The 13,413-nt window shown below is 45.0% G+C and overlaps 1 protein-coding gene across 2 annotated transcripts; it reads right to left on the bottom strand.

The window, feature by feature from the left end:
- Window positions 1-2,415: 2,415 nt before the first annotated feature.
- LOC133928326 (uncharacterized) lies at window positions 2,416-8,063 on the bottom strand. 2 transcript variants are annotated; one of them, XM_062374601.1, is made up of 3 exons: window positions 7,796-8,063; window positions 3,613-7,682; window positions 2,416-2,664 (listed from the first exon to the last, which is right to left on the bottom strand). In XM_062374601.1, exon 2 carries the CDS (start codon window positions 7,670-7,672, stop codon window positions 3,683-3,685), a length of 3,990 nt encoding a protein of 1,329 aa, XP_062230585.1. In that variant the 5' UTR covers window positions 7,673-7,682; window positions 7,796-8,063; the 3' UTR covers window positions 2,416-2,664; window positions 3,613-3,682. The 2 variants fall into 2 exon arrangements, with proteins under 2 accessions (XP_062230585.1, XP_062230586.1); XM_062374602.1 differs by lacking the exon at window positions 2,416-2,664 and adding an exon at window positions 2,801-3,497.
- Between the last annotated feature and the right edge of the window lie 5,350 nt (window positions 8,064-13,413).

Here is a 13,413-nt window from a genome sequence, read left to right as displayed (position 1 = left end):
TTGTGCATTGACAGGAGGGAGAAAATCTACGATGTGGTGCAGCTACTTGTTCAAAATGTATCCTTTCTTCACCGGAAATCCAATGTTGGATCTTCCAGCTGCCATGACCACAGGTGAGCTTCGAGAGAGAAACTGAGAAAATTTATTGAATCATACTTTTCTTTCGATCAACATTGGATTTGCTTATCTACGATATTTCAAAGAAGAGGATAATCCTAATAAAAAAACAAGAAGAAAAATAATAAGAAGATTAGGGCATATGCCCCGTCCCCATCCCACCACACACACATTCCACGTAAAAGAAATCTCTGCAGTTGCACAATGTCGTGGTGACATTGACACCTTTACATGCAACCCAAGATGAGTAATTAGTATGCACTCTTTAGTTATCTAATAAGAAGCTTCACCGATCGACCTTTCTGTCAACAACAAAATAGCCACAGAGTATAACAATTTTCATATTGATAAGTGGAAAGTGCTTGACAGGCCGTACTTTACTCACTAATGTTGTAGCAAATAAGATAGAAAAACCATCTAAGCACTTTGCCCACGGCACAGCAGAAGATTGATGAAGATAGCCACGAGTTGTACACTCTTGCACAGTGCTTACCAACATAGCATCTAGATAATGTCAAATTTGTCCAGAGAATTTGATTAATATATATTACAGTTACAACGTGAAACACTGCGAGACTATTCTGCGTACATACTACAATTACAACATAAAACACTGTGAGTTACAACTTGTTAGGTAAACTAGTTACAACTTCACGTCTAGAAATGCATAATTGCAACACGAGAAACTGACACCGTGAGTTACAACTTGTGGGGTGTGCGCATACATAAACTACAGTGAGCATATCTGCAGAATATATATACAGTATATATATATATATATATGTGTGTGTGTGTGTGTGTGAGAGAGAGAGAGAGAGAGAGAGAGAGAGAGAGAGAGAGAGAGAGAGAGAGAGAGAGAGAGAGTTATAATAATTTACGCAGGAAAATTTAGCCTACTCCCAACACCAAATTTGAATTTAGCATGACAAGCACCTATGAGAAAAAAAATTTAATATCATTGGTAGGTACCAATACCTCCCAATAGTAATGGAGGTACCAATATAATCTCTCCATTGGTAAGTTTGATAAGTTTTCTTTGCATTGAATAAGACAATACACATATGGACATATTTTTACCTTTTTTTTTTTAGTTTTGCGGATTTTGACATATTGAGGCTCCCTCCATTTCATTTTATAAGACGAACACACATTTCAAAAATTCAAACTTGTTGATCTTTGACCAATAATTAGTGAGACTATTTATACGTGGAAAGTACTTCCCTACTATCATTATTTTGTCCTAAGAAATAATATACTACAAAATAAATTATTTGTCACACCGGTTTTGAAGACCGCACCAAGGTAAATTGTGTCTTGTATTTTGAAACACATGAGGGAGTACATGCATAAATCTTTTCAAAATGTCGTTGAGTGCACATACCCAGGTGTAGCTAGAAAATCTCTATTGACCCAAATCTAGAATCTATCAACTATTTACCTCGTTGTGTATGTGTACAATGAGACTATTTATATGTGGACTTTACGAATAGTCCCTCCTGGATACAAAAATATGTTGTGTATTGGACTATGACTATACTAATGGGCTTACTTGACTTATAGCCCTTCATTCATATTTAGAAGACAGTATCTAAACCAATTAGGAATATAGGTAGCAATTTGTGCAATAATTGTTTTTTTAACAGAAAACAGCAAGGAAAACCCCTACTGTGAGATTTTATTAAAGAAAGGAGGACAAAAAGCCCACAAGCAAGAGCATATACAAGAAAGGAAGAAAAGAGAAAGGAAGATATCTATACAAAGCTATAAAGCCAAGCTATAAACAAAGGACTAAGAGAATACCTCGTTCTGTGCACTAATTGTAAACTATCTTTAGGTGAATTATTATTTACGCATTGTTTGGTTGATTAGTAAATCCAATATATGGTACCAGATTTGTTTGGTTGGCAAGGAAGCAACCGGGAGAAACATAGTGAACACACACCCTTCTTCAGAACTTGAGATAAACACAAACATCTAATGCAGTTCCCGTGAAAAAACAAGGCTTCAGGGCGACACAGATTCGCAGCAAACTGGAAGCAACTGCCTCAGTTTTACAGCAAACAGGAAGCCCGCCTGGCGTTCTTCTTCTGGCTGACATCGAAACATAAGCGGCAGCGATCACTAACAAAGCATTGGACGCAGACCATTCAGAATAATTCCAACCGCTGCATCGTGGTAGAATCAATCGACCACATTATTCTGCGTTTTGAATTGGCAGATGCTCTATGGACAAAAGAAATTACCTAAACAAGTTCACGACGGGCGGCATGCTGTGGTCACACGGAGCTGGCTATGGAGTTGACACTGAACTTTCTACTTCATCCAAGCATGAACGAACGCAACACAAACATTTGGCTAGTAACTTTAGATTAGAATATCAGCACAAGGCCACTAGAAAAAGAGAGACTACAAAGCTCGTTTTATGACAAAAATGTACAAGCTATCACAACTACAAAAGATTTTTGTCGGAGTCGAGGCCTGATACAGCGATGTTATGGTGTCAATATATAATAACAACAAAATGACCGCAGCTTTATAGTTTATACCCTGCAAAACAAGAAGCAGCCGTCACCATGGGGATTTATGGATGACAGAACAACAGGGTTTGTACTGTCGAAGAATGGTTCAAAACCACATTATGCCAAAATATTATTGGATAGAAAGATGCTTCTCACACTTGATATCTAGTTTCATGTGCTATTTTTCCTTTTTGGAACCATCAATGTGCTAATGTTTTACTACAAAATAGCAGGAAATAAATAAACATCTCCTTGCAGGATGACCGAGACATATAAAGACTGAATGATAAGCTGCCCCTGAAACTGTTCCAAACAACTCCAAGGTCCCTAACTAATGACTATAACGAAGTACACATCCTGACTATAACTAAGTACATACTTTGAACAGTAGGCTGTCAAACATATATAATCAAGAATACTGCTTTGATGCTAACTGCATGTTTGGAATATTGTAACAGATTATAGTACTCATCATCCAAGGAAAATCTGTAACAAACATCAATTAAAGTCACATGTTCACAAATAATTACTAATAAGCAATTTTCAGAAACAAAATCAAGCCCAGAATTCCCGGTAAGTGCTATAATCAGCCCAAACAAAAAGATCCACATGTTATCCTACTATGGGCCAATTATGATCATTGTGGACAGTAAGAAATAAACATTACACATGTGAGGACTTGTAAATCTATTTGGCAATAAAGGATTAAATTATAAGCTACAAGATGAATATACACTCTGCCAGAAAGTACGCCATTAGCCCATTACAGTTTTACTATAAAACAGACTCAAATGATGTGCTGTGCTGACAAAAAACAGCAGGGTAGCATATACAGCATTTTCAGTTTATATTACTGCAGGCCTGCAGGGTAAAGAAAGATAAACAACACTAAACATGAAACAATTTCTGGTAATAATAGTCATCTAACACTAAGAATTAATAGACTTGCACGGAATATAATTTCTGAAGAAATTACCTGTGCTGATGCTTCAACACATGCCCAGCTGGTTGATAACCATGATATGTTATACATAACAAGGTAGCACTCATGATATGTCTATCACTTCGTGAAATTCCTTGTTGGTGTTCTCAGTGAGTGCCATATAGTTTTTGTTCTGTTCTGGGAATGACTGCCAACTTGTTGTATTGTCATCAGCCTTGCTGACAGGTGTAGCCTCTACTGAAGCTCTGGAGCCACCAACATCTGATATTACATTAGTGAAAATAACTCCACCTGTTTCTTCATCATTCTTCGATGATGGAATAACATTAAGATCAGGATCACCTTCGAGGCCACCAAAAAATCCACCAGCAGATGGGTTCTGAGTTGCACGATCTCCCCCATCCTTAGCATCTCCTGGCACTGTAGGATCTGCAGGATCTGCATGGTCTATCTTTTGTTTTTTCACATTGTTCGTAGAAGGGGTGCCAGTGCCATCATCCTCAAAATCGTCATTTGCTGCACCTTGTTCTGCAGGATCAGAGGGATCTTTCCTCGGTCTCTTCCACTTTTTTGTAGATGATGTGCCATCATCCTCAAAATCTTCCTCCTCTCTGCCCCTGTGCAGATAGGTCCACAATTTTTTGTCATTATCATACAGTACACAAGGGTCACGTTCATAGTGCAAGCGATCAAGAGCACCGCTGACAACTTGATTAATAGCAGCCTCTTTATTGGCTTCTTCAAAGTTTAGGTACTGTGAGTCTCTGAGTAGTGTGCAGACATCAGCTCTTGTTCCAGTTCTTGCAGGCAACCTAGCAGCAGCATCTCTCACAAGACATAGGATAGTGACATGTGGTGGACGATCAGGTAAGAGCATGGGATGTCCCCTAGCTTTTGATGTGGGCTTCCCACCACCTCTTCTCAATGGAGCGACTATAGACTTCTCCCCATCAGCAGCAGTATAGCAAAAGGCTCTATCAGGTATCGAGTATCTCAAAAATTCCTCACGCTGGAAATACGCCTTTGCTTCGTCTGAGCATGGGACTATTGTGTTCAGACTTTTCTGTGCTCTAAGCTCCTTGAATCTTTCCTTCAAATCCAAGTTTGCAGGATTTGGTGGTGGAGGTGGTGGAAGGGATCCTATCTGCTTAAGGGTTTCCTGACCACTTTTCAGCCAATTAGAAAATGCATCGACCAACTTCACAAGCATCTTGTGTGGTATACCCCATGCTTCAGCAGAAGTTTCTTCATCAGGATCACGGTCTGAAGAAACAAAAGGCACTGGACCAACCCAGAACCAACTTTTGTTTGACTTTTCATAGGCAACTAGTGCTTTCCAGCCCTTCGCACCTAGAGGAGCTGTTCTAGATGATAGTACCTTCAATACTCCTCGAACTAAATCATGGAGGGGCTCCTGCGTTTCAAGTATCCTAGGATCTCCAGGATTTGATCTGATTCGATTGACAAGTTCTTGAACAGTGAGCGCTGGTGAATTGCTCGGTACAGTCTGCTCTGCAGCACTGGCGTCTGCAACTTCAGGAACCTGTTGAGCTTGCTCTGTCACACTTGGTTCTTGAGGCGTTTTGCCATGCTCTTCATTGTTGAACCATTTTGTGCCCTCCTCTCCATCAGGTTGCTTCGCTGCTGCTGGAGTATCCTCCATAGGAATGACCATAGCCTTCTTTACCGCAGTTAAAAGATGTACAACAGAGAATGAAAATGCGGTATGGATAGTTGGTGTAATTGGTACATACTTCTTCTTGGGCTTCTCGGGTGGCTTTTCGGACTCTACTGTTACGACAATATTTTCTGGTATGGCAGCAGCTGGTTCTGCTACAGTAACTGCATCTGTGATGGTCTCTGGCTTCTTTTTACTTTTCTTCTTCGAGCTACTACTGTTCTCGACCAGCTTTGGACCAGATGGCGCCTGTTCGCTTTGCTCATCCAGGCTAGTAACTTCAACTCTTCCTTTCGGTTTTTTGGACCGAGAGCTGCAACTTGATAGTGACGCCTTTACTCTTTCGGTACCACCAAAATCACCATTAGAATCCTGGACTACATGGCCTGATCCACTGGCAAGCCTTTCACTCTCTTTTGGCTTGAATGACTCATTGGTGTTTTCATTGATTTCATGCAATTCAGAGTTCTCATAACCGTGCATGTCCAAATTTGCCATCCCTTTCCGCTTCCTTTCACCACTTGCTGCTGGAGGTTTCATGACATCACCAATCTGTTCCGGCATCGTCACATGCACATCACGTAAATAGCCAGGCTCTGAAACCTTTCCTTTGACTCCTTTGCTCTGAGAGGGTTCCAAATCTGCAGTTGCAGCAGGATAATTCATTTTTACCGCTTTGGAAAGCTTGTTTGACTTTTTGGCACCATGTGCTGGTCTATGAAACCCAGCATGGTGACGCTCTGGCTTCCGTTCGAGAAAATTCACATCCCCACCATCTTCAAACTGTTCTGATGAATCAGATTCTGTCTCCTCACTTTGAGCATAGACAGCATCAGTCCTGGAGTGCTTCTGGCCAATCCTATCAATTCGACTATTTGATTTATCTTTCATCTTCACCTGTGATATCTTGCCTCGAAGGTCAGATCCAAGGCGAGCGTTTTTAACCTGTTGCTCAATACTTTTATAGGACTTAACCTTCAGATCATGACCTGCTTGAGCTTTCCTGATCCTGTAATCACCTGCCAACTGCCCTTTCTGCCAGTCATCCAAGTTACCAGTGTGGGTACCAGCTGGCCAGTGCCTCTCATCCCTTATTGGAGCTTTACTCTGTATGCCTTTTCCACCTTGTACCCAATCCCTCTCCGAGTACCTTGCATTCCTTCCAGTGTCAAAATACAGAGGATCAAATGCTTCTGCCAAGGTAACTCCCTGATTAGCACTGGGCCTGCCATAGTAGTAAGAAGAACTGGTACGGTTATCACTGTAGTTGTTTACATACAGATTACCATCAGAGCTCATAGTCAATTCCTTCTTCTTCCCTGGCTTTGGCAGTATCAAAGGTCGAGTTCTTGACAAATCCCTTTCATACCCTAGCTCCTCCGAGTAAAGGCCATCTATGCTCCTGCGAAGCTTCCCTCTATGTGTGACACCTGGATCATAGCCATAAGCATTATCTTGATGAGAAAGCTCAGAGAGTGCCACTGCAGAATCGCGGCCAGCCCATCCAATGTACTCGTCATCCATTCCTTTTGACACACCCACCCGCAGCAACCCCTTAGACCTCTCCTTCACTAACTTCCCGGCCTTCTTTAGTCCCATCTTATCTGGCTTCAGACGCGCCAAGAACTGCTCCCCAGACTCCCTGCTCTCCGAATCAGTCTCTGATCCGGCCCGACCAGCCAAACGCAGAGCCCTTTTCTGCTGCCACTGTGTCTTCATCGCATCCAGCATCCTCAGCCTCTCATCAAGGCTATAGCCCTCGCGGCCTTTCCAGCAGTCCTTGATCTCCCACAGCCTCCACACCATCGAATTGTGGTAGCTCTGCAGCCAGTAGTAATGCTTCCGCCGCTCTGCAAAGCGGATGCTACGGCGGTACAGCACGATCCTTGGGTCGCAGAGCCCGCCTTTCAGCCTGTCGAAAAGGGCGGCGAGGGGGTCCCCGAAGTGAAAATTCTCCCCCGCGAGGAGCTCGACGAGCGTGCGTGAAAAGGTCTCCTGGTCCATGTCTGGCATCAAGGCGGCGAGGCGGAGCCGCTCATCCTCGTTGAGGAGACTGTTCCACGCGTCGAGGGAGAGCACGTCGCCCAGGCCGCTGAGGTCATAGAGCTCTAGCAGCACGGGGACGCTCTGGGCCCCGACCTGGCACATCTCCGCGCCCGCCTCGCCGAGCTCCGTGATCTCCAGCTCGTCCGACCCCATCCCCGAGTCCTCCTCCTCTTCCTCTGGCTCCTCACCTCCGCCACCGTTCTCCTCCCCATCTTCCTCCTCCTCCTCGCAGCCTGAGAAGCCATCAGCCTCGGACTCCTGCGACGGCGTTGCTCGCGACTCCTCCTCGTCCTCCGTGGCGTCCGGCGAGCCCTCCCCGCCGCCGTCAAACCTCGGGAGCCTGACACTGGCGCTCCTCACGATCGCCATGGCCTCCCACCTACACCACCGCACCAAAAAAAAAAAACCGCACCAGTTAAAGCCCTAGCCCCCAATACCGACCAGCACCGGCACTAATCGATCGTCGAGCGGAGACGAGGAAGATAAACTCACCACGAATCACGCCGCGGCGGCGAAGCGAAGCGGATGCGGACTCGGCGAAACCCTAACCCTAGCGCGCCGATTGGGGAGGAAAGGTGGGGATGGAAGGAGGTGGGCCGACGGGGAGGCGGATAAATAGTGGGTGGGGGAGGAAGACGACGGCGACGTGGCGGGCGCGAGAGCCGTCGGATGGCCGCGGGATGAGGGGCCGCGGGTGGGAATAGGGGGGTGGCGAGGGGGCCGGCTGCAAAAGTGTAGTCGGTCCTATCGTTGCCGAGTGCGGAGGAGGAGACGGAGCGGAGGAAGAGGAAGGAGCGAGGAAGGGGAACGGGTATTCGGGCGCTGGGCCCGCTAGCCCGTTGAGGACTGACCGGTGGGCTCCGGCTTGCGGTGTGGCGGGTTGCCGGGTTTGCGCGGGAACACTTATCGGATCGCAAAACAAGCGGGTAATGCACTCTAGATTTGTAGGTGAAGTCCAATGCAATCACGAAGAAAGGGCTCTTTGATTCTCCTCCCACCCCTTTTTACCCTATCTATCTCGATTGCGAACAACATACCAGTCGTATGGGCATTTAAGGATTTGCCAACCCTTTCAATATGGTTAGCAAAGCTCATTCTGATATAAATTTTTTGCGAAAAGTGATTATGTAATCGAAAGTGGGTTTATAGTGACTCTCTAGAATAAATATTAATAACTTCTCAATCTCCGACGTCCTCCCGCAAATATGAGGCATATAACATGTGCACTCAGCATCTCTCAAACATCTTTAGTTAATTAAACCTCTGTTGACTAGTTAGTCCGTGGCCCTTAAAGCTAACTACCACCCTCGAATAGAGATGAGCTATGCGACCAGCCGAAACCTGATCGGGTTATCCCTGAGCTTCTGTAGCGAATATGTTCCTCTTAGGATATGTATATGAATCTAGTGATTAATGATAATATAGTCAATGGAACTAATATGTTCATCAAGTATATACTTTAGTAGGTCTCATGGATGTAATACATGAAGAAGTCACCGTAGTCGGGATATAGATTGATTGAATTGGAGAAGTCTAAGGAAAAATGACCTCATCAGATGGTCTGATGTTCAGTATAGTGCACACACCGGAGCATTTTGTGCATAAAGTGGTTCTGCAGTTCAATACACTGGATGGTCCGATGTTAAGGTGTTGGCACAATAGAGTATTTTATAAGAGATATGTATTTCTTAGTATATAGATTTATACACAACAGGTGGTTCGATGTTCAGAGAGAATATATACATCGGAGCATTTCTCTAGAGAACTATTGAAGATTTACACACCAGATGATCCGGTGTTAAGGAGAAGTGCATAACAGAGTATTTTCTAGGAGCAAGTTTTTTAGTGCAGAAGATCTTTTAACTCATCAGATGGCCCGATGATAAAGAGAAGAACACATCGAAGGTTTTTCTAGAAGGTTTTTTAGAGATTTGTGAAGTTGTATACACTAGATGGTCCGGTGATCAGAGGGGTTATACACACTGGACTATTGCACAGTGAGAAGTGGCTTTGTCAGGCTCAAGTATACACACCGGATGGTCCGATAATGGAGTTGAAGGTTACACCAGAATATACGGTGTTCACATATGAGTTTGAGTGAGATTCCAACGGCTAGTTTCTACTACTGTATACACTGGATGGTTAGGTGCTTGTGCTGCTGTTGATGCAGGATCATTCGGTGTTCACAGTCTGTTTGAGCCATTGGAGCAACGGCTAGTTCATAGGGTTGATGTTATAAATACCCCCCCACACTCGATTATTTCAACGTGCTGTAGTCCAGAGAAGCTCATAGACACTTGAGAAGATATCTAAGCCACCAAAGTGCTAAAAGTGATCATCTAAAGTGTCATTGTAAAGAATATGGGGTCCCCTTGCTAGGATGGCCAATAACGACCAGTTTTTGCAGGACTAATTCCTTTTCTCTAAAAAGGGTCCACCATGCGACCGCTCGGCACTGCATGACCACACCCCCGACCTACGCTGGACTTACCGCGACCAGTCCCTACTGGTCGCGGGGTAAGTTCCCGCGCACCACTCCGGCTGAGGCAACCATGGCCGGCACAGGGCTTTCGTGTTCTATCCCGCAACATTAATTGTTACGGGATGGGCTCGCAGACGAACAGAGGGCGTGGCAGGCATACGTGGGCAACCAATGATGGAACATGACAAACTGGGCAACCCGGACTTGATAAGCGGCGAAGCGGCTGACAGATGGGACTAGCATCGCAGCGCTCCAAGGCAGGCACATCGCATGCATGCTCAGTAATGATAGCCTATGTTGACCGTCTAGGTAGGTATGGGTCTATTTGATGGGCCCACGTGGAAGACTCCTTTCCTCCTGGGCTATAAGGGGAAGAGAGTCTGCCTTGGGGAAGGGGGCAAAAACACAAAGAAAAAACCATACTTAATGAGAAGAATACACAGGATATAGAGCTATTACCCAAAGGAGAGCTTGAACCTGGATAAACTTTGGTGTTCTTAGATTAGCACAGGAACATCCCCCAGAACACAGATCACGCACCCGTTGTTCGATACACCTCGGAATCACTATCAGGGATCCACCCCCAATATAAAGCAATTAAATATATAATTAGTGAGTGATTAGTACTAATAGATATAGAGAGAGTTATTGCTAGGTGTTGCTACCTAGAGAGTGGATCAAGGAGTGATCCTACATTATTCCAAGTGGTACGTCGATACTTTGGAGTCTTGATGACTCGCTGGCACCATGAGCCTTAGTGACTCATGCTTGTTAACTTCCGACTTGGTGTGGAGCGGTGGCAAGAAACTTATATGGGGACACGAAGACCCTTGCCTTGATGGCTCAAGCTCTGAAGTGAAGACGGCGACAAGTGATCAGAAAATAGGATTGGTGTGAGCCTTATCTTTATGTCTTGGTGGCTTAAGAGCCGTGACCGGGAGCATATTCTTGGTGGAGCTCTAATATGGATTAGGGGTGGTGTTTATGTCATTGATACTACGGGATAAAAAATCATTATGCCAAATTTACTCTCTCTATATTCTTTACGTTTCTGCACTTACATATTTGCAATATACCCTTACTTGTTTACCTTCCTAGAGTAGTTTGCTAGGGTTGGCTATAGATTGCCAATATTTTGAACAGTAGAGTAAACACACTAGATGAACCTACAACATATTTAGATAGAAATTGATATAAATTTATCTTGAAATTTTTTGTACCTATTAATTTTAAGTGTCCTAATTCACCCTCTCTTTGGACATCATGGATCCTTTAGACGAGCCTCTTTACTCCAAACGTGCTCTGACGAACTAGATCCCCATTGCCAGATGGTGCAGAGGTTGGGCACCTCCCCACGCACCAAGTGTGACACTCTTGCTCCACGGCATCTAGCAACACAGATCTTTGTAAACTCGCCAAATAGCCTTTAGATGACTTGTCTAGCATTGGAACATCTCCTCGCATAACGTGACACTTTCATTATATGGCATCTAGATTAAGACAACAGAGTGCCCCAGTTGCCCTCAATTGACCTTTAAAGCCATGGAAGAAGCAAGAACCATGCAGACGAGTGATACATCCCCACGCACTGGGCGTGATGCTTTCGTAGCATGCACCATATGTCTCCACATAGCCAGCTACATCGTCATTAGCAATTGGACCCCCACCCTGATGGTAGGAGACTAATGAGGACTAGACCGAAGTTAGGGGAATGACTTTGTCCACCACGATACTGCACCCATCCTATTGTCACCACCATCGAAAGAGCAGTAGAAGAATGTCTTCAGTCCCCTCAGCAAGGAACGATAGCCACCGCACACGACACCCTGCACGGCAGCCCAAAGCCCACTGCGCAGAGCGCCTCACATGGTACGATGGTGACACTATATGGAGCCGGTGGCAGTCCCTCACCACGCTAAGCGAGTAGGTCTGCCGCATTGGCGTAGATGGGCTGCAACTACATCACGGCCATGCCAGCACTGACCGGCCTCCGTCACACAAATGTCGAACAAGACGGCATTGATCATCCACCACCGTGTAGCACGACCCTTCCGGTTGCCTCCACTGTGCCATTCTCCACACTAGCCACCGTCCTCTTCGACAAGCGCCACCAGATCTGTAGGGGGAGTGGGAGGAAGAAGATGGAGGGAGGGAAAAGGAGGGGAGGAGGAGGAGGCCATGACGAGAGTAGCTTTGCTCGACCGTTGGCCTCAGCTGGTCAGAGGGTGGTTGGGTGTGGGGGGTGGGGAGGCCCTCGCGTCGCCCCACTCAAGGTGTTTTAAAGACCATTTTATAAGTGTGATGCTATTTTTTCAGTCACTTTTTTTATGCTTTCTTTTAGTCGACAAAGCTCATCCATTAGATCTTGATGATGATGGACATCTTTCTTCGTCCTCTCGCTCACATGCGAGCATTCTTCCTCTCGACTACAAAACAAATGTGCCATGCCCCTACCCTCGTCAATCTCCTTCATCTCCAACAGTGTCCCCATCACTAGAACCATACCCACCGCCCTTGCCATGCTAATCTGGCTTGGTCGGGACCATTTTCTCTCGCCATCGCCCGGGCACTACCCATCTGGCTATCCTTCGACGCCTGTGGCCGATAGTGTCCTCGCTGCCCCGCCGCTGCCTATGCCCACTGCCACCACCAAGCTACCCTGCCACCCTGCGACTTCCCTCTAAGCCTAGAGATGGAGAAACCTTGTTGGAACTAAACCTGTTGTCCCTAACCACTGTAGACTGAAAACATCAACGTTTTCAGGCGATTGAGCAACATGAAGCATAATTTTATAAATATCACAAAAATATAAGTTTTTCAAATAAAAACTTTACAAATGTGATAAAAAAATCGATAAAAACTCTCTAGGAACAAAAGGGGACACGGAGAAAGAACACAACAAGATTTCAGCCGTTCTGTGCATAACTATGGCCTAGATAAATCGCAACAAAACCCCAGAGTTTCTATTCCCCTCCTGTAAACCACCAACTACTCCTTCGCGCCAAATTTGGACCGTTGAGCTGGCATTTCTTTAAGGTGGACGATGATGTCGATTTGGCGGCCGCCACCGCTGGAGGAAGGAGATAAGTTCAAAAGCTCTGTTCTCTGAGCAATTGTGATCTTGTGGCCGTATGTTGTGTGTTGATCGATTAGATGCAATGTTGATCAAGATTCAAAATTTACATTTTAGCAGTATATGGTTCTCTAGAGGATGCAAATTTGCACATTGACTGTCATTAATTCCTTCTGCTTGGATCCAGCAGCTAGACTATTGCGATGTAAGTCTGACACAATACAAAAATTCTATTGGAGTCGTTGACAATGGTAAAACCCCAAAATTAGACAATATATATGGACGTATTTGCTGAAATAGACAACATGTTGTCGTGTTTACAATTTTAGCATTCGTATTCGGCACATCATTTATCAAAAATGGAATTTCGGTATACCGTACGGCGAAAAACCGCGGCCCTGATCATATTCAGCACATACAATGCCATATTCGGCACACCATGTGCCGAATATCAACTGTATTGGACACACGGTGTGCCGAATACATGCTACAGTGCCGTATTCGACACACGGTGTGCCGAATACAGGCTACAATGCCGTATTAGGCACACGGTGT

Source organism: Phragmites australis, chromosome 9 (genome assembly GCF_958298935.1).
Source record: "Phragmites australis chromosome 9, lpPhrAust1.1, whole genome shotgun sequence".
In the NCBI taxonomy this organism is placed as follows: domain Eukaryota; kingdom Viridiplantae; phylum Streptophyta; class Magnoliopsida; order Poales; family Poaceae; genus Phragmites; species Phragmites australis.
Note: the sequence above shows the minus strand (reverse complement) of the source record. Positions and strands in the feature narration are given on the sequence as shown.